This window comes from Eptesicus fuscus, chromosome 14, assembly GCF_027574615.1.
Source record: "Eptesicus fuscus isolate TK198812 chromosome 14, DD_ASM_mEF_20220401, whole genome shotgun sequence".
Lineage (NCBI taxonomy): Eukaryota > Metazoa > Chordata > Mammalia > Chiroptera > Vespertilionidae > Eptesicus > Eptesicus fuscus.
Genome location: NC_072486.1, coordinates 43,236,044 through 43,263,850, shown reverse-complemented (window position 1 = coordinate 43,263,850; position 27,807 = coordinate 43,236,044). Strand labels below are relative to the sequence as shown.

The window sequence follows — 27,807 nt, the reverse complement described above, 5'->3', positions numbered from 1 at the left end:
TACAATACAATGTATTTCCAGAATTTTCCATCACCCTATTCAGAAACTCTTTACCAATTAAGCAATAACTCCCAGTGTCTCCCTTTCTCCCACATCTACTTCCCTCTAGTATACTTCCTGTTCCTGTGAATTTGTCTATTCTAGGTACCTCATATGAAGGGAATCAAACAATATTTGTCCTTTTGTGTCTAGATTATTTCATTTAGCATAATATTTCAAGGTTCATTCATTTTGTAGCATGTATCAATACTTTATTCATTTTCATGGCTAAATAATAGGCCATTGAATATATATTCCATATTTGTTCATCCATTCTCCTGTTGATGAACACTGGGGAGTTCTACCTTTCGGCTATTATGAATAATGCTGCTGTGAACATTGGTGTACATGTTTGCATCCCTGTTTTCAACATTCCTTGTGTTATCCTTCAGGTAGCCTCCAGATAGGTTAGAACAGAAAAACACAACAATCCTATATAATAAAAGTTTACTATGAAAATTGACCAAATGGCAGAATGACCTGTGGAACGACTGGTCACAATGATGCGCACTGACCACCAGGGGCAGACGCTCAATGCAGGAGCTGCCCCCAGCCTGCAGGCCCCAGGCCAGCCAAGGCGGGTGCCAGCGGGGGCCCCTGATCACCCCGCTGGTGGCCCCGCAGATTGGCCCTGATCACCGGCCAGGCCTAGGGATCCTACCTGTGCATGAATTTTGTGCTCTGGGCCTCTAGTTAGTTAATAATATCTGCTATATTCTCTTTGGCACCAAAGACCGGAGACCCATGCTGAGAACACAGGCTGTAACCTTCAAGAATGTGACCAATTTGGGGAAGTAATGGGGCAAGTAAAAATGTCACAAAGCTTTCATACCATTTTTAAATTGCCCCTTTATTGCTTCAGTACTCATTTGGTTACTGTAAGCCTTTGATTATTTTCCAGAGCTCTGACAAAGTTTTTTCTAACAGTTTCTGCTTATGTCTTCAATGTCCCCAAGGAGGGATGGGAGTTTATAGCTGCCTACTCTACCATTTTGCTGATGTCATTCCAGTGGAGCCTTCTTAGCTCTGCTACACTGAGGGCCTGACTTATTCTCAATTCAGATGCCTACCTCCCCACATGAGCAAAACAGAATTCATGGTATTTCCTTCTTTTTCTCTTTTGGGTCCCCTATCTTGGAATGGTTCAAGCATCTCATCAGTTACTCAAGCCAGGAAGCATTGTCTTTTCCCATTTATTTGATAGAGTGGTGGTCAATCATAAGTCTTGTGTATGCAATGCAGCCTTTTAAGGATTCTCTGATCATTCCACTTATCGCTAACTCACAATTTCTACAGATTGCTGTTATCTTCCACTTTGATTATTGCAATGCCTCCTGCCTGGGTGGTTTGTATCTCATTCTCCCTCACCATCTCCTATATGCATCTGCTCAAAGCACTCTGATTTTTTTTATCTTCTTCTTTTAGAGTCCTGAACTCCTTTAGGACAAGGACTGTGTGTATTCAGCCCTGCAACAGTGTCCAGCATATAGCATGAGTTGAATAAATGAGTCTTGAGTGTCTGAAACAGTCCCACAATTCATTCCCTTAGAATGGTATGAACTAGTATAGTAGGCATAGTAAAAGCAACCATCAAAATGTCCTTATCCTAGCTAATAAAGAGGGAATATGCTAATTGACCATCACATGCTCACAAGATGGTGGTGCCCACAGCCAATAAAGAGGGAATATGCTAGTTGACTGCCACACCCTCACAAGATGGCAGTGTCCACAGCCACAAGATGGTGGCGCCCAGTCCCCTCAGCCCTGCCTCATCCAGCTAGAGTCCCCCAATCCCCTCAGCCCCACAGAGGAAGGCAGTTGAAGGCAATTGGGCCAGCAGGGGAGCAGTTAGGTGTCAATCAGGCTGGCAGGGGAGCCGTGAGGGGGCTATCAGGCTGGCAGATAGAGTGGTTAGTGGCAATCAGACAGTCAGGTGAGTGGTTAGGAGCCCACAGTCAGACATCCCCTGAGGGGTCCCAGATTGGAGAGAATGCAGGCTAGGCTGAGGGACACCCCCACTCCCCGTGCATGAATTTAGTGCACCAGGCCTCTAGTATATGTATAAATATCAAGATATACCCATTTAGAAACTTTTAAAACTAAATTCACTTTCTTGCTTCCTTACTTTCGATTTTGAAAATCCTACCCTTTACTCAAGATCTATTTCATCTCTTACCTTCTCAAGCTCTTACCCATCAAATACACACCTGTCAATTCAGCACTATATTATACACTAATTTGAAGTCCCTGATACTATTCATAATGTTCCCCTCATCAAAAAAAGGGAGGAGTGTGCAAATGTTAGGATAGATCTAACCAGGTTATTAGATGCTATAAACAGAATGTAGTTGCACAACCCAAGTTATTCATCACTGTCATGCTTAATAATGTACTGTCTTATGGTGGTTATGATTAGATAGTTTTTGTGAGTTTTGTCTCCCCGTTACATTTGCATCTCCCTGAATGTATCAACCTTCATTTAACCAGTTTTCTATTAACCAAAACCCACAGTTCAAGCAGATATACAATACATATTTTCTCAACATAAATGTTTATAGGTTGTACAATCATGCTTTAGTCTATCTATAATAATCTATAATTATAAAAATTATAAAAGCATAATATGCTAATTAGACCGAATGTCCTTCCAGACGTCCTTCTGGATGACCTTCGGACAAAGCCACCACGGCAGGGGCTGTGCCCCTTGCACAAAATTTCATGCATCAGGCCTCTAGTAATTAAATAAGACTTATGGGGTGAGCAGTACTATGCCAGAATTTACTTTTATTTTTGCATTTAATGTTTTGATACAATGTTCTTACATCTAGAGAAAGCATAGACTAAATGACACTATTAAGAGAATGATGTACTCTTCTTTCCCTGAGGAACCTGAATGGGTGTGGAAGGATTTCTCCATTTCACGGTGCTTTCTCATTATGCTCAGGGGATGGATTCTCAATTTGGCTCATTCAGCTGGAGACAACACTGCACATGTGAAGAGTCTGTACGGTCATATTGAAGTCAGCCTCCAAAGCCATACATGTGTACAACTGTGAAACTGCTCTTTGAAAAGAAAGAAAGAAAGTAAGTTTGATGGCAAAAGTCTCCTATCTTATACTCCACTTCCCACATTGCCGAGGAGAGAAAAGTTTTCAAGTTTTCCATCAGTAACTAAGCAGATTCAATCCACATGCTCCCCAAATAAGTAGCTCTTTGCCAAGGAATAGAAATGACTGGCTTTTGCTTTATCATTTCTAATATCCTATCATTATCATATATCACCCACAGGTAGTTAGTAGGTTCCGAGTTTCCAAATAATGAATAGAGTTGAGACTGCTTAATGAGACTTTGACAATTCAAAGAGGATAAATGGAGGGGAGTAAAGGAGAGGGACTTCATGAGACTGTCCTGAGAGATGGCACCAATAGCTTGATACAAAGGCTTGCAACCCCAAGGATGGCTTGCTTACTCCACTATGTCCCAGGTCCCTGCACAAGGTTTGGCTTTGAGGCTTCAAGGTTGCTGTGGAGCAATGTAATATGTCTGGCAGAAAATAGTTTAATTCAGGAACATAGGAATGTTCTGATCAGAACAACCTTGTCCTAGACCCAGTCACTGTAACAACCAAAGAAAAGGAAATAACAGTTATTAAAGAGGTACTGTACTTTAGTTTTCCTCGGGATTCTCAGGATTCTCAGGATTCACAGGATTCTCAGGATTCACAGGAGTCTCAGGAGTCTCAGGAACAATCTCTTTAAACATATTATGAATTGCTTCTATTGCCTCAGTGGCATTAGATGATCCATGGACAACATTTCTCAAAGGACTCGTTCCAAACTGGGCTCGGATAGAGTCTGGGGACAACAACTTTGCTTCAGTTGGGTCTGTGGGACCCATCAATCGTCTCCAGTCTGTAACAGCATTCCACTTGCTCAGAACCATGACCAAAGAAGGACCCCTGCAAATAACAGTGCTTTCAGAAGACTTGGACCACTTACGACTGGACAGATTGCATATGTGGCTAAAGACAGAATGCCACAGCTTCATCCAGAGAGCTTTTCTTTATTCTTTATACGTATTAGTGTGATTTAATGCTCTCTTTTTTGTTTGTTTCATTTATCCCTCTTCCAACAGGCATAGTAAAACGCTGGGAGAAAAATGCCATGGTTTAATTCTATAGGTATATTCCAGGCACTGTTACAAGTACTTTCAATGTATCAATTATTTTGCCCTCACAACAAACATATGAGTTAGGTACTATTATTATCCCCATTTTACATGTAAGAAAACTAAGATACAGGTAAAGTATATTGGTAAACAGGAATTTAAACCCAGATAGCCTCTATATCTAATGTGAAGACCTAAATTTAAAAAAAGGAAGGAAGGAGAAAGAAAGGGAAAAGGGAATAAGAAGAAGAAGAGAGAAAGATATGGAGGAAAGGAAAGAAATAGGGGGGAAATGAACCCAAAATATTAATAAGTTGTCTTTTCATGAATGAGATTAGATGAAATGTTTTAATTAATTTTTATATTGTTCTGTTTTTAAAATGAACATTTACTACCTTATAATGCAAAGAACTACATTTCAGAAACTTACTCAGATAACATCTCCAATACACCGTTATAGAAGTCTTTATGTGCTATTTTATAATAAATTTTGTCAGCATGCTCTTTGAGTAGCAGAATTTCCGTCATTTGTGTTATTTCAAATCCAGCCTCTTTAATACGGTTGAAGATCATCTCTAGAGAAAACAGATATTTGCTAATCATACAGATTGCCTCCACTTTTGCTCCATGTTCAAGTAGATTGAAAGAACTAAGGATGGTGATAGTTTTACCTGCATACTGTGATTTTAAAAAACAAAACTATGCTAAACTCAATTGAACTTAACAAGCACCAGACTGACATTCAGAAGAACTTTAATACGTTATTGTAGGTGCTTCATTTCTGAGATGCATCTTTCCAGAAACCACCTGAAACATCGAGTGGACTATGGAAGTGGGAGCGGAGGGGACCAGCTCCTGTGCTAAAAGTTAAGACATGTTTCACTCTCTGCTCCCAGTGCCAAGAAACTTCTTGCTAGATTGCAATTGAAGATGAGAGCCAATCTGAACGCTTCTTCCTGAAATAGAAGGGAACTATTGAGGGAATTAAATAACGTGAATCTTGTCAAAGTTCCACCCACAGCTTGAACTTGGGTGGCTATATTCTGGCTATATTCAGAACTGGCATTATTCTTTCAACTTTCCTGTAGTTTGAAAAATTTCACTAAATTTGAAGAAAATGTATACATTGGCTATTATTTTTAAATATTTACCTCTTTGTTCATGTGTTGCATGAGGTTTAATCAGTGCTAAAGTGTTTTGAGGAGGAAAGAAATACTGGATTTCCCTTTCAGCAGCTTCTAATGAGTCACTTCCATACAACTGGTTGATAGGCAAACTTTCCATTGCAAATTGTACACATAAACTTTGGAAAAGAAAACAAGTTAAAAACTGTTATGGCATAACAACATAACATAACATAACATAACATAACAACATAACATAACATAACATAACATATAGCACAATATAACACTATTTATATAAATTGTTCAAAATTATAAAGCAAAAGCAACTCATCCCTGATCTAGGCATAATTAAAAAGTAATTAATTACAGAGTGGTCTGGGCATGCTACTTCATTCCAAGGATGTAATAGTCTTTAGAAAGAAAGAAAATAAAGTCATAAGTAAAATGAAGGAAGGGAGAGAGGGAAGGAGGGAGGGAGGGAGACATTTAAATAATCCTGATAATGGAGGTTGACAGATAACTGTGAATGGAGGAATGATGCCCTAACACAGTGCCAAAGCATGATCTATAGAATCCTGATCACTAAATAGTATCAAATACTAAAGATGGCATTTGACTCTATACCAAAGATACCAAACTATAAACTTTAAATCCAGGAGAAAATGCAGTGCAACCTTCCCAGTAAGCAAGAGCAGCAACAAAATAGGAGCCTACAGGACAACTTCATGTATAAAGAAGCAGTAGAGCCCTAGCTGGTTTGGTTCAGTAGATAGAGCATCAGCTTGTGGCCTGAAGGGTCCCAGGTTCGATTCCAGCCAAGGGCACATGCCCGGGTTTGGGGCTCAACCCCCAGTAGGGGGCGTTGCAGGAGGCAGCTAATCAATGATTCTCATCATTGATGTTTCTATCTCTCCCTCCCTCTCCCTTCTTCTCTGAAATCAATAAAAATATATTTAAAAAAAAAAAAGAAGAAGAAGAAGCAGTAGTGATGCTGATGGTCCTGGACAATTCATGTTGGGTTAGATAATTAGTCTGGTTCTGTTTATGTACAATAGATAAATATATATCTCTTAAGTGAATTGTTCCTTGATGTTTTTTGTTTTCCCTTTTTTCTGTCTTTATCTGTCTATGTATGTATGTATGTATATTTTAACAGAGGAGATGCTCACTGTTCATTGTATTTTCTGTCTTTTACAAACACTTTTGAGCAGCCAATCCTCAAAACCCAGTGATGGTGAATAGTGTCCCTTCCTATTTATTTAATAGAGTGACATCACTGGAAACCTGGCTTTCTAGCTTCAGCTTCAAGACTCTCTTTGTGCCTCTCTGGTTTCAGTGACGCATTTTTTATTTATCCAACTTTACCTTCTGACTCAGGCCTTGACTATTCTCACACCCTGATTTGGAGATACTTGTGGCCTAAGTTCCTGGGAGCCTGTGCTTGCCAGGGATGGGGAATTTGCACAACGGTTGACAAAAGAGCATAAATTATCACCAGCACTTATTCCATTCAAGGCAGAGAACTACAACCAGCCCCTCTGTTACACTGTTAGACATGATTCTTGAAAAAAGTGTGTATACATTTGTAAATGTGAGTGTGTGCGTATGTAAGGATAGCATAGAGGGGTCACTACATTTATCTTTTACGAAAGTGACCATATTTCAGATTAACCAATGCAGGGTGCAAAATCTGATACTTGCGTGCAGAAAAGGGACAAGAGCTCTGTTGACAGTTATCTCTAAAACAACCTGAAAGACCTGGGTGGAACCAATGAAACTGGAAAAGGGGAACCATTCAAATAGAATGGTCAGGATTAGTTGTGAAGTTGTGGCAAGACAGGGATCATAGGGCTCTGGATGGCAATCCTCACAACAGCAGTGGGGTGGGAGAGGCAGCCAGTGGTGCTTCCACCTGGAGGAAATGTCTCTGCTGGTGCACTCCCTCCACACCTGGAACCACAATTGCTACAAGAGTGTGCCTGTTGCCGAAACCGGTTTGGCTCAGTGGATAGAGCGTCAGCCTGCGGACTCAAGGGTCCCAGGATCGATTCTGGTCAAGGGCATGTACCTTGGTTGCCGGCACATCCCCAGTAGGGGTTGTGCAAGAGACAGCTGATCGATGTTTCTCTATCATCGATGTTTCTAGCTCTATCCCTCTCCCTTCCTCTCTGTAAAAAATCAATAAAATATTTTTTTTTAAAAAGAGTGTGCCTGCAGGCATAGGCTTTGTGTTGAGAGTAGTCCCTCTCTCTCCAATGCCATGCATTCAATTCTATGCAACGTTTCATTCAGAGGATCTATGACGCTCTGCTCACACTATTTACAGTGTTCAACCCACATTATCCTGGATAGTTATTTTCTGGTACAGCAGCAAAGACATAAGTGAGTAGAGCTAAATAGGGGACAAAAGGTGCCCATTCAAGACAAGTCAGCCTCAAGATATCCTGCCCAAAAGAAAATTATTTCAATATTTATGTAAATGATGTTTCATAAGAACTGTTATTGTGTAAACAAATGTGTCTAGTTTGCTGTGCCTGATAGAGCACCTCTATTCTTGCTCACTTGAAGCAAGAGCCTTTCTTCCCTGTATTGAATCCTACTCTGCAAAGAGTTAATTGGCATAGAGAATTCAAGCAACTGGCACAGAGAATTCAAGCAAATTGCAATTCAGTTTGTTTCCATAGCTACCTCCCAAGAATGTAGATGCATGAGATACTATCCACATCCCCCAGGTGATAGCAAGCCTAACAGTTAAGGTAAAAAATATTTACAGAGTATACCCCCTATGTGCCAGGTAGCATACCATGCGTTAAATTGATTGCAAAGTTTAGTTGACTAACTGAGTAATGGTTCCTGCCAAAGTAGAGACTACATATTTGGTCAGTCATGATTGTCTTGAAATGCTTATGATCCGCCAAAGCCGGTTTGGCTCAATGGGTAGAGCGTCGGCCTTCGGACTCAAGGGTCCCGGGTTCGATTCCGGTCAAGGGCATGTACCTTGGTCTCGGGCACATCCCCAGTAGGGGGTGTGCAAGAGGCAGCTGATCGATGTTTCTCTCTCATCGATGTTTCTAACTCTCTATCCCTCTCTCTTCCTCTCTGTAAAAAATCAATAAAATATATTAAAAAAAAAAAAAAGAAATGCTTATGATCCACTAAAGAACCTGAAGCTGCCATCACACCCTTCTCAAAAGAATTTCTCCTAAAGAGTGGATGGGGTTACAATTTCTGCCAAGAGTTGGCCTTTTGCCTGGGTACCCATCACTTACTTCCCAGCTCCAAACCAAACAGCCTGCAGCCTTCTCTTGCAAAATCTTGGCAGTATTCAGGTTGGCGCTGGGCCAGGCTTCCAGCCAATAGCAGTCCACTCTGCCCCAGGAAGGGTAGTTGCCCTGAGAACCTCCTTTGAACCAGAGTTGTTATTCCTATATCCCATATCTAAAAGGGAATTATAATGGCTCCTATGAAAACAGTTTGGGACCTATGATATGAATCCAACCTGTTTGGATGAGATTGTTTAGCTTCTTCAACGGTACTTGGTCCAATTAACTCTTTCCAGTGTTGTAAACCATTTTCTCTTACTAAAACAAGAGCTAGAGATGGACCACTGTTAGAAAATTAAAAACAAAGTTAATAAAAATCTGACTCAGTCGCTAATTATATATAGATCATACAAGTGTGTTTGTTAAATAGACTACAAAAAAAAAGTCAGGATAACCCTTTTATCGAATCTAAAATTAATTTCCGTTGGTGTATTCTTAAGAGCATATTTATAAAAGGATGGAAGCAGAGAAATGAAAGGGGAAAGGGGGCCTTGGTTCTAATAGAATGGTTCCTATATTGTTCCTATTCTCCTGCTGATTTATATCCTCTTGCTGGATTTCTGCCCCAGCTGCTATTTCACTTACACTTTTAGAAACCTGACAGATTTCTAGCATCTCATGCCTCTCCTAGATCTTTCGGATTACCAAAGCCCTTGAGAGTCAATCAGTTCTCTGCTTGGAATTGATGATGCTGCACACCCTGGATTTCTGGCATTTAACTCAACTGGACTCCAGCCACTTCACCTGGGATATTTCCATTGCCCCAATACAGTCCAGGAGGACTAGGCAAGACAGACAGTTGAGCAGAGAAGCGACATGGGAGGGAGACTGGCTCAAAAAGCAGACTCAACACTTGTTTACAAAATTGAGAGGCTTGGCAACTTGAGCAGAAGGAAAGGTTAATAGGAGATTTAAATAATTCAAAAATAAATCAGACTGTGCTTTCTACACCTGAAATTTATTTTACCTGGTCATGTTTTCTATCACATTTTCAAAATAATCTTCATTTTCATATTCCTTGCACAGTGTTTGTGCCTCTTCTTTTGATAACACCAGTTGTCTTTGCATCAGTATTTGAAAGCCTTCATTTTGAATAATACTCAAAACATCCTCTAAATGAAGTTTTAAATTGCTAGGTTATTGGTTATATACACAATATAGAATGAGGATATATAATGCATTTTATTCTATTATGAAATTTAGAAATTCGCAAAAATACCTCATTAGATTTTAATTTAAGGTGAACAGTATTCTTAACATATTAAATTATAATGGTATTTCCAATTTTACATGGCATAAGAATACACACACACACACACACAAGTATCTCATTAGCAAATATTTTCTATACTATATGCTTTCTCTCTAAGACTGGCATCAAGGCAGGGCTCTCACCTCTCACTACTCCTATTGACATCAGACTGGAAAACCTAGTTAATGAAATAACACAAGAAAAGAAAATAAAGGATATACAGATAGGGAAGGAGAAAATAAAACTGTCTTTGTTCATAAATGATATGATTGTCTATGTAGAAAACCCAAAGAAATAACAACAACAAACCTCCTAAAACTAATAAGAGACTATTATAGCAAAATTGCAAGTTATAATTAAAGCACAAAGTAAATGACTTTCCTATATACTAACAATGACATTGGAATTTGAAATTTAAAACAATACAATTTACATTAGTACACAAAAAATGCATCCTAGCCAGTTTGACTCAGTGGATAGAATGTTGGCCCGTGGACTGAAAGGTCGTGGGTTCAATTCTGGTTAAGGGCACATACCTCAGTGGCAACCTCAATTCTTTGCCCCTGGCATGTGTGAGAGGCAACCAACTGATGTGTCCACAAGTTATTTTGTGGATATGGATATTGAAAAACTGATTCTAAAGTTTATATGGAAAGACAAAAACCCATGATAACCAACTCAATATTGAAAGACAAAAGCAATTTTTGAGGACTGATGACTACCCACTTCAAGATTGACTATAAGACTACCATACTCAGCCCTGCCACAGTGGCTCAGGTGGTTGAGCAGCATCGCATGAACCCAAAGGTCACCAGTTTGATTCCTGGTCAGAGTACATGCCCAGGTTGCAGGCTTGATCCCCATTTGGGAGTGTTCAGGAGGCAGCTGATCGGTGTTTCTCTCTCACATCTATGTTTCTCTCTCTCTCCCTCTCCCTTCCTCTCTTTCTAAAAAAAAAAATCAATTAAAAAACTACTGGAATCAAGTTAGTGAGGGATAGGCAAAATAATAGACACATAGATCAACAGAACTGAATAGAGAACCCAGAAATATACCCACATGAATATGTCAACTGAAGTGTGACAAATACTAGTAAGCAAAGGTAATACAGTGGAGCAATGATAGTCTTTTCCACAAATGGTGCTGGAACAATTGGACACACACATGCAAAAAAATTAATCTAGGCATAGACCTTACACCTTTCACAAAAATTAACTGAAATGGGTTATAGTCCTAAATGTAAAATTCCAACCTGTAAACTTTCTGAAAGATAACAGAGAAGAAAATTCTGATAACCTTTCAGTGTTTAAATTGATTTTTTAATTTAAACACTAAAAGAGCAATAAAAATACCTGACAAGTTGGACTATATTAAAAACAGAAACTTTTCAATAAAAGACACTGTTTAAAAAACACAGAGCCCAAAACCTAGAAAAATCTTTGCAAACTACAGATATTTAAAGAACGTGTATTCACAATATGCAAAAAACTCACAATTCAACAATAGGTAAACAAATAACTCCATTAAGAAATGGGGAAAAACATCTGAAGAGACATCTCACCAAAGAAGATATAGAAATAGAAGTTAGCATATGAAAAGGTGCTCAGCATCATATGTCATTAGGCAATCGTGAATTAAGACAACAATGAGATACCATTACATACTTATTAGAATAGAAAAAATCTAAACAACCACCTGAACAGCAACAGAAACTCTCATTACTTGCTGTTTAGAATTAAAAATGGTACAGCCACTTTAGAAGGCATTTGACAGTTTCTTACAAAGCCAAATATAACTTAACCATATGATCCAGTATTCAGGCTCCTAGGTATTTACCGTGATGAGGTGAAAACTTATGTCTATACATGCAAAAAATCATATATTAATGCCTATTTCAGCTTTATTCATAATTACCAAAAACTGAAAGCAACAAAGATGTCCTTCAATAGGTAACTGGAAAAAATTTTGGTGCATCCATAAAATGGCATATTATTCAGCAACAAAAGGAAATGAGCTATCAGGTCACAGAAAGATATGGCGGAATCTGAAATTCATATTCAGTAAAAGAAGAGGCTACATAACTATATGATTTCAACTCTTGGATGTTCTGGAAAAGGCAAAACGATATCTAGTAGAGACACCAAAAAGATCAGTGGTGGCCTAAGGATAGGAGGGCGGAAGGGAGGAATGACTAGGTGACTCCACTCTGTATGGTACTGTAAAGGGGATACATGATATGCATTTATAAAAACCCATAGAATGTACAAAATAGAGAACTTTAATGTGAACTATGGATTTTAGCCAATAGCAATGTATCAATATTCATTCATTGTAAAAACATATCACAATAATATGTTAATAGGAGAAACTGTTAAGCAGGCATATGGGAACTCTGTACTATACTAATTTTCCTATAATTTTATAGCTGTCCTAATTTATAAAAATCTATTCACTTAACAAGTATGTAAATATTAAGAAATATTTAAAAAGGCAAACAAAACATTCCAAAGAAGAAAACTATAGGACCAGATAGTTTTGCCAGTAAATTCTGGTAAATATTTAAGAAAGATGTAATATCAATTATACACTGTCTCTTCCAGAAAATAAAGAGGAGTGACAACTTATTTTATGAGGCCTGCATTATGCTGACACCAAAACCAGATAAAGACATTACAAGAAAACAACAAATAATCCTCATGAATATAAGCATGAAAGTCCTCAACAAAATATTTAAAAACCAAATCCAGAAGTATGTAAAAAGGACAATATACAACAACCAAATGTGACTTATCTGGAGAATGCAAAGCTGCTTTAACATTAAAAAATCACAGTAATTGCCATATTATCAAACTCAAGGAAAAGCAATAATCATGGTAGTAGACACAGAAAAAATGTTTGAGAAAATGCAACATCCATTCACAATTTTTTTAAAATCCTCAAACTAGGAATAAGTGGAAATTTCCTTAATTTGATAAAGGATATATAGCAATAACATTACTAGTATACTTAACTAGAGGCCCAATGCATGAAATTTGTGCAAGAGTAGGCCTTCCTTCCCCCGGCTGCCAGCACTGGCTTCCCTCTGGTACCCAGGACCACGCTTCCCTCATAGGGGGAGACCCTGCCCACCTGCTGCAGCCCACTGGTCAGTGGTCTGGGCCTCCGTCTTTGGGGTGATCATGGAGCCCCCCAATTGATTGCCCCGCCGGCTGGTGGCCTGGGCCTCCCTCTGGGGGGCCACCATGGGGCGATGGCGGGGCCCCCGACCAATAACATCGCACCCGCCTTGGCTGGCCTGGCACCAGTGGATGTTATAGCGTGGTCCTGGATGGTCATCCGAACGGTCGTCCGGATGGTCATTCCGCTGTTCGGCCATTCGGTCGATTTGCTATTACACTTTTATATATAGGATGGTAAAAAACTGAATGCTTTCACTATAAGGTCAGGAACAAGGCAAATTTGTCTACTCTCACCTCTCCTAGTCAACATCATATAGGAAGTTCTAGTCAATGATGCAAGCAAAAGGAATAAAGGTATACAGATTGTCTTGATTTGCAGTGTTATTATTGTTTACATCAGTAGTTCTTGGCCAGAAATTTTATCCCCCAAAAGTGCACTTGACAATGTCTGGAGACATTTTTGTTGTCACAACGGGGTGTGGTGAGTGGGTAGAGGGGTGTGTGCAGGGATGCTACATCTGATGAGTAGAGGCCAAGGGTGTTATAAACATTTTACAATGCACATGACACAACCCTCAACCAAAAATTATCAATTATCTAGTCCCAAATTTAAGTAAGTCTGAGGTTGAGAAATCCTGATCTGCATAGAAATTCCTAAGGAGACGACATCAAAGCTTGTAAAACTGAGTTTAGCAAGTCAGAGAATGCAAGGTCAATACCCAAGTATTAAAGTATTTTTCATACACTAGGTATGAAAAATAATTAATAGTGTGAATACACTAGGTATGAAAAATAATTAATAGTGTGAATGTATGGTTTCTGTTCTTACTCTGCATTCCACTCTGCTATGTGAATATGGGATTAGATTAAAAATAATTAGCACTTTTTAAGTGTAGGCACTGTATTTATGTTTTCTTATTTTCATCTGACTTTTTTGTTCTTTTTTAAATTTTATTTTCTTCTTTTTCAATAAGTTTGCATTCAATAATATTCTGAATTAGAAGAAGGAGACTTGATAAAGCATCTTTTTCAAATCATACTATCAATGAGGGGTTGACCCAAGCTTTGAATTAAGGCATTTCAGAAATGAAAACTGCCGCTTTTTATTATATAATAATCCCTGCCACGTTAAAATCTTCTCTAGCACATTTATAAGCTAGAAAATATTTTGTAAACTCTTTACTGCAAATTGTTTTATTATTTATTATTGAAAATTAGTAAATTAATATTAACTAAATTTCTTCCTTTAGATGTTTTTTCTTCAAAGTTAAGTCCTAAAATAATATATTTTAATGTAATTACACTAGGGTTTATTCAAATCCATTTATGAAATAAACAATTTGTACCTTATTTCTTACCTTTCTTTTCTTGAAAGAGATCTGGTCGAAGTAATGCCAGTATCTTTTCTAATTTTATGTTTTTAAAATCAGGGAAGAAGATATCAATAAACTTATTAACATTATCTACATCCTCTTCAACATCACAAAACTGATGTATATTTTCTTTATCCAGATATTCTTCTAAAGTGCTGAAATTCAAAATATAATTTAAGATTATAAAGTGAAGTTTAATAGCCATGACAGAAAATTAAAACTGATAATATGTTTACAAATAATTTAGAGTTTAGTAAAACAAATAAAATTTTAATTTCACATAAAGATAAATTGCATTTCTCTATCACATCAAAAATATAAGCCAGTCAGAGAAAGATAAATATCACATGATCTCACTCATTTGTGGAATATAATGAACAACAAAAACTGATGAACAAAAATAGATCCAGAGACAGAGAATCATCAAACAGACAGTCAAATTTCAGAGAGAAGGCAGGAGAGGGTGGGCGGGGTAAGAGATCAACCAAAGAACTTGTATGCATATAAACATAACAAATGGACACAGACAATGGGGGGCGGGGGTAGGCTGGGAGACAACAATGGGGGGAAAGGGGACATGTAATACTCCAACAATAAAGAAATAAAAAATAAATAAAACTAATAAATTAATTAATTAATGAAATAAGCAGAAGCATAAATAAATAAATAAATAAATAAATAAATAAATAAATAAATGTGTTTAATTCAACTTTTTGTTGACCCAATCCAAAGATCAATTAAATGAAATTATGTATGTTTGACTTCATGAGAGGGTAAAAAAGACCAAAGAAATATTTTAAAACTTTTTTCTTTCCTCTGTGTAAAGATTTGCGGATAGTTTCTATTTTTTCTTCTAATTTTGTCTTTGAATCCAAGGGTTTTTTAGGAGCATACTTTATATTTTCATATAGATAAGATATTTTGATCCTCTTTTTATTGTTTATTTCCAATTTTATTGGATTAAAATCAGCAAATATGTGTGGTGAAATCTTAATTTAAAAAACAATTGTTGCCCTAGCCGGTTTGGTTCAGTGGATAGAGTGTAGGCCTGCAGACTGAAGGGTCCTGGGTTCGATTCCGGTCAAGGGCATATGCCCGGGTTGTGGGCTTGATCCCCAGTAGGGGGTGTGCAGGAGGCAGCTGATCAATGATTCCCTCTCATCACTGATGTTTCTCTCTCTCTCTCTCTCTCTCCCTCTCCTTTCCTCTCTGAAATCAATAAAAATATATTTATTAAGACTAGGTATATTTATATTTTATATATTGTAAGTCATTTGTTATATGTAGTTATTGAATATGCACTTTCCATTCCTATATATCCTTGTTTATTTTTGCCTTCTGGGTACTGAGATCTTTTACCAAACATATTTTTATCCAGTTCTTATTTTTATAATAATTTTATCTTTATATTGTTAACTGTTAGGTTGTTTGAGGCATTTTTACTACTATATCTTCTTTATAAATGCTGCCTTTTACATCATGTTCACTTTATTTTTCCTGGTGATTTCTTTGCCATCCCTTTATTTTTCTTTTTTGTGTGTGTGTTTCTTCTAAAAAAAATATGAGTGCAGTTCTTAAAACTTCATTTTAAAATGACAGAAAAGTTACAAGACTAGGATAGTGAACTCTAAATTCATCAACTCTTAATATTTTGCCACATATGTTCTCTCTCACTCTCTTTATCTCTGTCTCTCATCCCCCAATGTGTGTGTGTGTGTGTGTGTGTGTGTGTGTGTGTGTGTGTGTGTGTTGGCTGAACCACTTATGAGTAGGGTGCAGATATAGTGAACCTTCTAAATACTTTAGGAAAGTTTGCATTAGTATAAATCTATTATCTCATACACAGTCCATATTTAAATTTCATCAATTTTATAATACTGTTTTACCTATAGTAATTTATTACTAATCCAGAATCATACATTGCATATAGTTGTCCTAACTCCCTAATCTCCTTTAATTTCTAACAGTGCCTCAGCCTTTTTTGTCTTTTTTGTTTGTTTGTTTTTTTAATATATTTTATTGATTTTTTACAGAGAGGAAGAGAGAGGGATAGAGAGTTAGAAACATTGATGAGAGAGAAACATCGATCAGCTGCCTCTTGCACACCCCCTACTGGGGATGTGCCCGCAACCAAGGTACATGCCCTTGACTGGAATCGAACCTGGGACCCTTGAGTCCGCAGGCCGAAGCTCTATCCACTGAGCCAAACCGGTTTTGGCTTTTTTTGTCTTTTTTAAGAGTGATATTTTGAAGAGTCCAGGCCTGTTGTTTTGTGGACTGTTTCTCATTTTGGATGTTTCAAACTCTTGGATGTCCCAGTAGTTTCCTATTACATTCAGGTTTGAACTGTTGGCAGGAATCTATACTAATAATAGATGAATATGTAAATTGTCTGGGATGCCATCACAGTAACAGTAACAACCAAACAACAGGCTGCGTGGGGCGACCAGGCCAGCAGGGGGGTTAGTGAGGGACAACAAGATGACTGAACAGCAGGCTGCTTGGGACAACCAGGCCAGCGGGGGAGGGGGGGCAGTTGGGGGTGACCAGGCCAGCAGGGGGGGCAGCTGAGGTGACCAGGCCAGCAAGGGGGGCTGTAAGGGGCGACTAGGCTGGCTAGGGGGCAGTTGGGGATGACCAGGATGGCAGGGGGGGCGGTGAGGGGTGATCAGGCTGGCAGGGGTGGCAGTTAGGGGTGATCAGGCAGGCAGGTGAGCAATTAGGAGCCAGTGGTCCCAGATTGTGCGAAGGATATCTAATTAGAGAGGGTGCAGGCTGGGCTGAGGGGACTCCCCCACCCCATGCACAAATTTTGTGCACTGGGCCTCTAGTACTACATAAGTGGTGCTGTATTCTTCTTGGTACATCACAGTAAGAGGTACACAATGCCAGTTTTTCCCACTACTGTTGATATTAATGTGGTTAAAGCGGTACCCCCTAGTTTCCCCCACTGAAAAGCTACAATCTCCACTTTGTAAATAGTTAGATTTCTGTGAGGACACTATTTGAAACTGTATATATTTTTCACACAATGCTTTTAGTACCCATTGATGAATGTTTTCTATATCAGTGATTACTATAATAGTTTTTAATTGAATCTTTTTTACCCTAACCTCACAATCTCTTCATTTAATGGGATAATTAACCTTTTCATAATTAGCAAGATAGCCATATACTTGACCATATTCCTTCCATCTTAATATATATATATGCTACTTTTAAAAAAATCTTTATTGTTGAAAATATTACATAGGTCCTTATTTTCCCCCATTAACCTCATCGGGCCGGCTCCTGTTCTCACCCCCCACCCTCGTCCAGCCTGCTCCTGTTCCCACCCCCTTCTCCCCGCCCAGGCCCTCACTACCCCATTGTCTATGTTCATGGGTTATGAATATATGCATACAAATTCATTGGTTGATCTCTTTCCACCCACCCTTCCCTGCCTTCCTCTGAGTTCAACAGTCTGTTTATGCTTCTATGTCTCTGGGTCTATTTTTCATCATCAGTTTATTTGGTTCATTAGATTCCACATATGAGTGAGATCATATGATACTTATCTTTCTCTGACTGGCTTATTTCCCTCAGCATAATACTCTCCAGGTCCATCCATGCTGTTGAAAATGGTAAGAGTTCTTTCTTGTTGTGGCTGTGTAGTATTCCATTGTGTAAATGTACCATAGTTTTGTGTGTTTTTTAATCTATTTGGGCACTTTGGCTATTTCCAAATCTTAACTATTGTAAATTGCGCTGCTATGAACGTACATATATTCTTTCTGATGACTTATTTTAAATTGTACTTTCTTTTCTCTTTCCCCTATTTTGCTGGTCTGAGCAAATTACTATTCATTCTATGTTTCCCCCTTGTTAATATGGAAATTCTATTATACGTATCCACTGTACCAATGTCTGCTGTCTTTTAACTGCTTCCATAAACACACATGTTCCAAATATCTCTTGCATTCTGGAATACTATTTCCCCAATTAACACTCCATTCATCCTCCCTTCGGCAACTCAAATGAGAACTTTAGAATACTTTCAGTTTAAAAAAAAAATACTTTCAGTTATCTTATTCATCGCATCTTTTCTTTTTTGAAGCATACTCAGTAACTCCTAGGTTTATTGAGATAATTTAGAATTTGTCAGATTTTTCTACTATTTAAAAAGTCCTTTGTTAGCTATTAAAACCCAGAATTATGTAGTAGTGTGTGTGTGTGTATGTGTGTGTGTGTGTGTGTGTGTGTGTGTGTTCTTATATTCCAAGGTTCACTGCTAACAACTGTCTCCCTTCTTTTATCCCCGCCCCCCCAACATTGAGGTGTCTATTTTCATTATTGAACATAGGCTATATAGGTGATATATTCCTAAGCATTTCCTTGAACATCTCCCTTTGCTCCACCAGGTAAGTACTCTCTGGGCTTTGTTAAGCATGCAAGGGGTTGGGGTCTTTTCCTCTTAGTAGTCTGATGACAAGCCCACAGCAGTCAGAGATTTTTCCTTTGTAAGTAACTTGTTCTCAGTTGCTGCCAACCATGGAGCTGGTGGAAGGGGATAAAGGTACAATTTACCATGTACCTTTTTTGTCCGTTGTTACTTGTCTCATTCAATAATTAGAATTTAGCATAACGCTGTCATGAAGAGGAGAGAGGTTTTAAGAAAATTAACATGCAACTCATCAGGGCAGTGGTCGACAAACTGCGGCTCACGAGCCACATGCGACTCTTTGGCCCCCTGAGTTTTTAGCAAAGGCCAGCTTAGGAGTACCCTCATTAAGTTAATAACAATGTACCTACTTATATAGTTTAAGTTTAAAAAATTTGGCTCTCAAAAGAAATTTCAATCGTACTGTTGATATTTGGCTCTGTTGACTAATGAGCTTGCCGACCACTGCATTAGGGGATGTGTTGTCTGGAGAGAAAATTTAAGCTAATAGGAAAATCAACTAAAAGTTGAGCTGCTTTTATTATCATCATGCACCAACAATTCTAAACAATGTTGTTAATAAACTACTCCTCCTTGAAAAAAAGATACTTTGTTTGTCTACATTCTATACAATTCTTGTGGTAAGTGCTGAATTTTAAAAATATATCTTTAGGCTTCAAATTAGCACATTTTTATTACTTATCTTTAATAGACAGTTTACTCTTCACTGTACTCTGCATGAAAGAATCAGTCCTAAAATTACAAAGCTATTTCAATTTTTGAAATTGATTATGAAACAGAAATTTTATTAAAAACCAATATACAGTGGAAGTCAATTTTGAGACCGTCAGTGACAAGTCTTCAATAGTTAAGGCTTACAAACAAAAATGATACTTCTTTTTTTAAAAAGAAAACACATGAACATAATTAAAGAGTAGTAACCTATCATTTCAGTTTTGTTGTTATAATACTTTTTTTCTTATTTGTTCATATATACATGAAATTCCATAAAAGACAATTTACCATGTACCTTTTTTGTCCGTTGTTACTTGTCTCATTCAATAATTAGAATTTAGCATAACGCTGTCATGAAGAGGAGAGAGGTTTTAAGAAAATTATCTGCTCTGAGTCTCGAACATATTAAGTGTTCCACTGTCTGTTCTTTCTCTCTGGACACAGTGTACAGTCTTTTTCCAAGGATGTTCTCATGTGTTTCTTCATTTCAGGGAATTTCCCCCCTATTATTTGTTGAATGATAGCTTGTCCGTCTGTTCTTTCTTCTCTGTATAGAATGTCTCTGATTAGAATATGATATCCCAAGCATATTCTTCAGATTTCTCATGTCTGATCTCAGGATATCTGTGTCTTTTTTTTTCTCCTGTATTTTGAGCTACTTCTTGTATCTGATTTTCCACATCCTTAATTCGAGTCTCAAATTACTATCAAGCCCTCTCATTCTTCACTGAATTTATCATTTTAATCATGATTTTATAGTTCAAATTTGAAAGTCTTTTTTTTTTTATGTGTATGTAGCACTTGAAAATCAAGCAGTTGCCATAGTAGTAGTAGTAATAATAGTATTTTATTTAAGGACTAGAGGCCCGTTTCATGAAGATTTGTGCAATAGGCCTTCCTTCCCCTGGCTGCCAGCACCGGTTTTCCTCGGGCACCCTGGACCCCGACCTTCACTCCGGCTGCAGGGGAGAAGCCAAGCCTCGAGGCTTCTCCACTCTGGCCACAGCAGAGGAGCCAAGCCTCTTCAGTCTTCAGTCTTCAGTCTTCTTCAGTCTTCAATCTTTGCTCCGTGCCTGTGTATGCAAATTAACCCACCATTTTATTGGGTTAATTTGCATACTCACTCCTGATTGACTGGTGGGCGTTGTGGAGGTACAGTCAGTTTGCATCTTTCTCTTTTATTAGTGTAGATTTTTTTATGTCCCTAAAAGTTCTTTTTCACTGGGCTTGTGTTTTAATTCTTGTGTAGTTCTTCCTTTCTCTGGATGCTAGGCTCCATTGGGTGGAGAGTCATTTTTCTATGTTGGCTTCTTGAGGCTGGTCCTTTTTTATGGTATCTGTGTCCTTTTTCATGCTGTTGAGCATCCTTATAATCATTACTCTGAACTCTATACCTGATAAATTGCTTCCCTCTATTGCATTTAACTCTTCTTCTAGAGAATTCTCTTGTTTCCTCCTTTGGGCCTGATCCTTTGTCTTCCCATTTTGGCTGCCTCTTTGTGTTTGTTTCTATGTATTAGGTAGATCTGCTACGACTCCCAGTCTTGGTAAGGTGGCCTTAAGTAGTAGGTGACCTGTGGAACTCAGTGGCACAGTCTCCCTGATCACCTGAGCTGGGTGCTCTAAGGGTGTCCTTTGTGTGCGTTATGTGGCCCTCTTATTGTCATTGAGTCTTGTTTGCTATTGGCATGTTCATGTATGGGATTGACCCTCAGGCTGGCTGATAGTTGAGGCTCAACCTCCAACAGAGCATGCAAACTGCTGTGCAGGCGCTGATCACATGAGGTGGAATTCGCCTCAGCAGTGATTTGTGGCTGCTGAGATCTCCCTGTGGATATGCTGCTTGTGAAGCTTATTGGATCCTGATTTGTTATTGTCTGGAGATGGCCTCTGAGTGTATTGGTTCTGGGCCTCTTTTGAAGGTCTCTGGTACAGGCCATATCAGACAGTATCTGTGACTGGACCTGGGCAACCTGTTTGAAGCTATCAGTGATCCATAGTGTGTAGCTCCCTCTCCTGGGCCTGGGTGCATGTGGAAAGGACACAAGCTTCACACCAAGACCTACTTTTACTAGCACCAGGCCCAGGGGCAGGTCAGCAAAAGTTTCAAAGCATCCAGAGATATGCCCCTACCAGCAGGCTATCTCTTAGGGTCAGTCACTTAAAGAACCTCTGGTTATACTCCTCAGCAGGGCTTAAGCTCCACAGGGTAGGGCCAAAAGGATTCCAATGGGTGGTGCTATTGCTTCCCCCTAAGCTTATACTGCATAGAGGGGAATGCTCAGCTTAAGAAAGATGGCTTCTGCAGTATGAGGGGAATAATTCAGCACAGGGATTCTGGTGGCTGACCTCTCAGCTCTCTTCTTAGAGCCACCAACCCTAGACTCTCTTCATTCTGTTTTTCCTCCACTAGATCCCAGGGTGAGTGGCTGCAAATGAAATTTTTTGTGTTGGCCCTTTAGGAGGATGCCTGTATTTCTAGCTATCTCTCCCTTACAGGCAGAAACCCCTGTTTTTCACAGTCAGATGTTATGTAGGCACTTTTCCTAATTCTGATGCTCTGGGCTCAGGAGCCCAGTTTGGGGTTTAGATCCCAGACTTCACAGGTGAAACTCCCTACTGCTGAGAAATCCCTCCAGAACTTCAGCTGCCACCTGTGGGAGCCCCGTCAGCCCTCTCATGCCTCCACACTTCCTACAAGTAACAATATGGCCTCCTCTGTATGTCCTTAGTTATAAGGCTTCTCTCCACCTGGTCCTCAGTTGGTTATTCAAGATAATTTTTCTGTTCTTTAGTTATAATTCCAGGTTGGTCCTGGTCAGAGGTGAATGTAGATTCCACCTAACCTGCCACCATCTTTTGACATCTGATTATCATTTTCCCTTAAAACTCTGAAAGTAAGTAGCACTATTTCTAAAGCCCTTTGTCAGCAGTTGATTTACCTTGATGAGTGCTTCTATCCCACTTAAAATTTGGAATGAGTGATAGTAGCGAATCCATGCTACCTAAAAAGCGATGACATTGCTAGGAATCAGCAAATGTTGGTACTTAAGAAAAGCCAATACAATTCATTAATAACACAACAAGGAAAATTATGGAGATTCCAAACCAGCAATGGAGGTGGTCTACCCAGCATGGGGAGACACACATCATGAAGCCTCAGGACTTAGCTAATCTCAGTTTGTTCCTGTTTACCTACCTTTCCTTCAAGCACAACACCGATAACCTTGGTATTAAATTCTGGATTTTCTGAGTCTTCAAAAGACACAAATACTAGTTCATAAAACCCACATTCTATAAGTTAACATTTGATTTCAAATATTTAAAAACCCATTAACAAAAATAAAAATTACTTCATTCTTAGCAATGTATAACCACTAATTGCCTTAAGCAAAAGGGCAGAGTACATTTGATATCTTTAGGACGTAAGGAAAGTGTTAGTAGAATGTGGGGAAATGGGAAAGGAGACAGGGTGGGGAGGGATTATACATGGTCCAAGTCTACCCCCAGAGACCCAGCCAATGAAGCCAGACTGCTATGCCCAGCTGTAGACAGACAAGTGAAAAAATGTCCCCTTGTAAATCCTCTTGATATAAACTTTCAGGGCAATCCCAGTTTTACTAAATATGCAGTACTTTAGATTGACTGAGAGAAATACTTGTAGCTTTAACATAAATATGCTTGTCTTTCGATTTTGAGATATTTGGACATCACTTTTCATTACCTACTAAGACCTTGAAAATCATAAACTCTTGGTCTTGAGCTACCTGTCCCACTTCTTCTTCACCAGTGTAGGTGTGTCCATCCCAGGTTGATCCTCAGGTGGTTCTTTCGGTTCAGTCTCAGATTCAAATATAGTTTCCTCTTCCAAGGTAAGTTCATTGCTTCGAGATACAACTAGAATACAGCTTAGGCTATTTGTCATTAATGAGACAAACTCTTCAAAATCAGGCTACAAAATAAAATGATAAACTGTTCAGGCTCCGGAAATGGATAAGCTAACAAGGCAGCTACTACCTAAGTCTTACTTAGCATCTTCCCCTTCATGATCACTGCGCAAGGGAATGGCATCCTTATAAAGCTCCTATTAACAGACACATCTTTCAAGGATTAAAAATCACAGCCAGCAGGGATTGATCTTAAAGATAGTCTAATAACTATTCTCAAACTCTAGGAAGTTTCCAAATCATCTGAAGGGCTTGTTATGTAAATACAGGTTTCAGGAGTCCAATCCCAGAGTTTATGATTCAATAGATTTAGGGTGGGGCCCAGGAATTGGATTTTCTCCAAAGCTCCCAGGTAATGCTGACGTTGCTAGTCTAATCTTCTCCTGGGGCTAATAGAGCTGCTTTGAGTGGTGCAGCTATTTTACAAAGTGCAATGCAGTAGAACTTTCTCCATGATGACAAACATGTTCTGTGCTCTCCAACATATGTGGCTAATGCAACTGAGACTGCATTTTTATTTAATTTCTATTTAACTTATTTAATGTATCTAATGGCTACCATATTGGACAGTCATTTTGTAGAAGCTATGTCTCCCCACCCACAAGCCAGTGCACTTTCCAATACATGGCACTGCCCGTATCATATTCCGCCAAGCAAGAGAGAATTAAAAAATAGCTTGAGAGAAAGGCTTTTGGGTACAGAAAGAATTAAAGCTTTCCTGGAAAGTGTATGACAAGTAGCTTTCAACCTGGGATAAAAATCTACAGGAAATCCCTGGATATTTACTTCCAGGCTCATGCAGGGAGTCTTAGAGGACACAATGTAATGAGGTCTTCACTCCAAAAGGACACAATCAGATCACCCACTTTTGGTCAACGGCTGGAGATTTCTCCAGAGTCACCATCTTTGGTATTACCACGATATGGACACAAACAGGGGGAGCAGGAGCTTATTCGGTTGGTCACACTTATGCATTTGCTTTTCTATAATGAGGATCTAAAGCCCGTAAGAATGTACTGTATTTGAAAACACAGTGGGGTTTTTGTTAAACTTTCTTACCTGCTCTGCTATTTGACTATAGAAGTCCCTCACTTGGTTTTCAGTGAGCACTCTATTATCTTCTGCTTCTATGACAAATCCTGCATTGACAATCTTCAATGAGAGAGAGCAAGGTCAGATCCAGAGGTTGTAGGACCACATGCAAAACAAGTCAAGGACATTTGTGTCATAGGCTTAATATACCAGCCAGATTTTCATGTATTTCATGTAAAGACCTCAGCACAATCAATAGGGCACAAGATTTGAAGAGACTCAAAAATAAATATCACAGAAGGCGCTTGTCAAGCGCCCTAGTATTTAAGTTTTCAAGACTTAATCCAGAGACACCACAATATATTATTTAAGTGAATTGCCTCAAAATGTGAAAAAACTAACTGAATCACTCGTAAAGACATAAGTTTCTTAACCATCCATTTTTGAAATCACTTTTTTTTAAGGCTTTACTTTGTTAAGGTTATAGCTCAAGATCTATTATATTTTAATTTTCTTACAACAAAAATAAGCAAATTATGGGGAAGGGCAGAATTTAAGATTTAGCCATGCTTTATTTGTCTTAACGAAAATTTAATTTAATGACATGTCACACTCAAGTATAATAAAATGTAACAAAGAGAAGTTTTTAGGCTGATATAACAAGTCCAATGAGGAACTAAACAATGAAATACAATAAATAATACACAGTCCAAAGTGTAACCTGGATTCAAAGCAACTTAGTAATTACATGAAATTATATCAATAATTTGACCTCAATTTGATTGGGTGTACCCAGCACCAGTTCTTTCTGCTTCTATTATTAAAGCAAGCTCTGACCTGGTTCCATAGGCTGGATTGATATTGCAGAGCTATATTTACATCTTAGTGACTCCTCTCCTGACATTCCATTTGAAAAATTTCTAAATACTCAAATCATGTCTGCTAAGTTACTACTAGTAAGTGTATGACAAAAGAAAATTCAAGCAACTTTTAAACTTGATAACTTCTCCTTTGCTATAGTTAAAAAATGCAGTGTGTTCATTTTCTTTTTATTAAAACATTTCTTAAACTTCTTCTGCCCTGTGGTTTATGTAGCTTTTTACTGCATTCCAGAGAGGTGAGTTATGTAGTAGCTATTCATAATTTACATTTCTGAAATGTTGTTTAGTATGTCAAAACAAAAATTTCAGATGAAATGATGATTAAAAGTATTGCCTCAACTAAAACAACTATATAATTTGAAAATCTTCACTATTGTAGCTATTAAAACATACTAGAATAAGTAACAGTAAACTACTGGTATGGATATTATTTTTGAAAAATTTATAAAATACTAGAGGCCTGGTGCATGAAATTTATGAACTGGGGGGGTGGAGGGGTGTCCCTCAGCCCAGCCTGCACCCTCTCCAATCTGGGAACTCTCAGGGGATGTCCGACTGCCGGTTTAGGCCCAATCAGTTGGACATTCCTCTCACAATCCGATACTACTGGCTCCTAACCACTCGCCTGCCTGGCTGCCTCATTGCCCCTAACCACTCTGCCTGCCAGCCTGATCACACCCCCTAACCGCTCTCCTGGCCTGATTGACACCTAACCGCTCCCCTGCCAGCATGATTAACACCTAACTGCTCCCCTGCTGGCCCAGTCACCCCCAACTGCCCTCCCCTGCCGGGCCAATCACTCACAACTGCCCTCCTTTGCAGGCCTGTTCACCCTCAATTGCCCTCCCCTGCAGGCTTTGTCCCATCCACTGCCCTCCCCTGCAGGCCTGGTCCCCCGCCCAACTGCCCTCCCCTGCAGGCCTGGTTGCTCCCAACTGTCCTCCTCTGCAGTCCTGGTCATTCCCAACTGCTCTCTCCTGCCGGCCCTCTTGTGACGTTGGGGGGTGGCCATCTTGTGATGATGTGGGGGTGGCCATCTTGTGACATGATGGCATGAGGGTCAATTTGCATATTACCTCTTTATTATATAGGATAAGTAATATATGGGGCACTGAGGTACAGTCTGTGTCCCCCTTCCCACATACACACTAGAATCTGGAAAAGGGGGGGTGGGGTTTATGCTTAGAGAGAAGTATCAATTGAATCAATCATAATTGGGCGAGAGAATATATGTACCATGGTCCATGGATCATTAACCAGTGATAATGCTACTATAGCTAAAGAAAGAATGCATGATGGGAAGTTCATTGAGAAATACCCAACCCCTTCTGAAATAGCTCTCTATGTGATCTCCTCTACTGCACATGCAATATTCTTTCAAATTTCAATATAATTTTGTTGTTTCAACACAAAGTCTTTATTCAGGGGTCAGCAAACTATAGCTTGCAGTCAAAATCTAGCCCACTGCATATTTTTTTAAATAAAGTTTATTGGGACATAGTCACACCCATTTGTGTACATAGTGTCTGCTTTCTCCATGTGACCGCAGAGTTGTGACAGAGACCATGTACCCTACAAACTTGAAAATAGTTACCAAATGACCCTTTATAGAAAATGTCTGTTGACCTTTGGATTAGAATGCAATTTTCCTCTAAAATTTTTTTTCTCTAAAGCAAAATATTAAATACATACTTAAGCTATCATGTATCTAAAAAGGACCATACATTTATGACAACATATAGGGAATAAAGCAAGCTAATGTTAGCTTATAACAAGTTTTCACCCAACACGAAAAACATTTGCGACAATCTAATAGAAGAATGGAGTTATTTAAATAAGGATGCCTGAGTAGTTCTGGCCTTTTAAAGACAAAACATTCAAAGCCATTCGAGGCACCAGAAATTCATTATGTTCTAAAACACTGAACTCCGGGGAGCACCAGATCACCGGTCCCCTATCAGCGCAAACATTTGGATTCAAAGAAACTCTTCACTGCACCACGGAAAGGTCAGATTTTGTCTGAAATAAGCTGCGGTTTCTAATCCCCGCGGTGGGTGAGGGAAGTGCTGGGTGAGGGAAGCGCGGCAGCAGCAGGACCGGCAGGAGCCGGGAGGTCTGTGCCTAGAAAAATCGGCGGCAGTTGGAACTGCCGTGATCAGTGAATGAGGAGGGGGGTCTTCTGAGCTGCTAGCAGAAGTGACCTCTTGAAAGCAACTCATTTTAATCTGACGAGGAGGGTCAGACTAAGAATTTTCAAAGGAGTGCAGGCTCCTTAGTCTGGGGCACAGACCCACGGTCCGCACACCTGGGCTCTTTCCGACTCTGATTGCTA

At 39.0% G+C, this 27,807-nt stretch overlaps 1 protein-coding gene across 1 annotated transcript in view; it reads right to left on the bottom strand.

Annotated features, from left to right (window-relative positions):
- Positions 1 to 2,806: 2,806 nt before the first annotated feature.
- The window catches only part of NME8 (NME/NM23 family member 8), a 47,157-nt gene continuing 22,156 nt past the window's right edge, over positions 2,807 to 27,807 (bottom strand). The window contains exons 9-16 of the mRNA XM_054726527.1: positions 24,622 to 24,714; positions 23,383 to 23,567; positions 14,446 to 14,615; positions 9,624 to 9,768; positions 8,833 to 8,940; positions 5,358 to 5,509; positions 4,637 to 4,781; positions 2,807 to 3,997 (exon numbers count right to left, since the gene is read on the bottom strand). Coding sequence (XP_054582502.1) covers positions 3,706 to 3,997; positions 4,637 to 4,781; positions 5,358 to 5,509; positions 8,833 to 8,940; positions 9,624 to 9,768; positions 14,446 to 14,615; positions 23,383 to 23,567; positions 24,622 to 24,714 — 1,290 coding nt within the window. The 3' untranslated portion in view covers positions 2,807 to 3,705. The remainder of the gene's footprint in view (positions 3,998 to 4,636; positions 4,782 to 5,357; positions 5,510 to 8,832; positions 8,941 to 9,623; positions 9,769 to 14,445; positions 14,616 to 23,382; positions 23,568 to 24,621; positions 24,715 to 27,807) is intronic.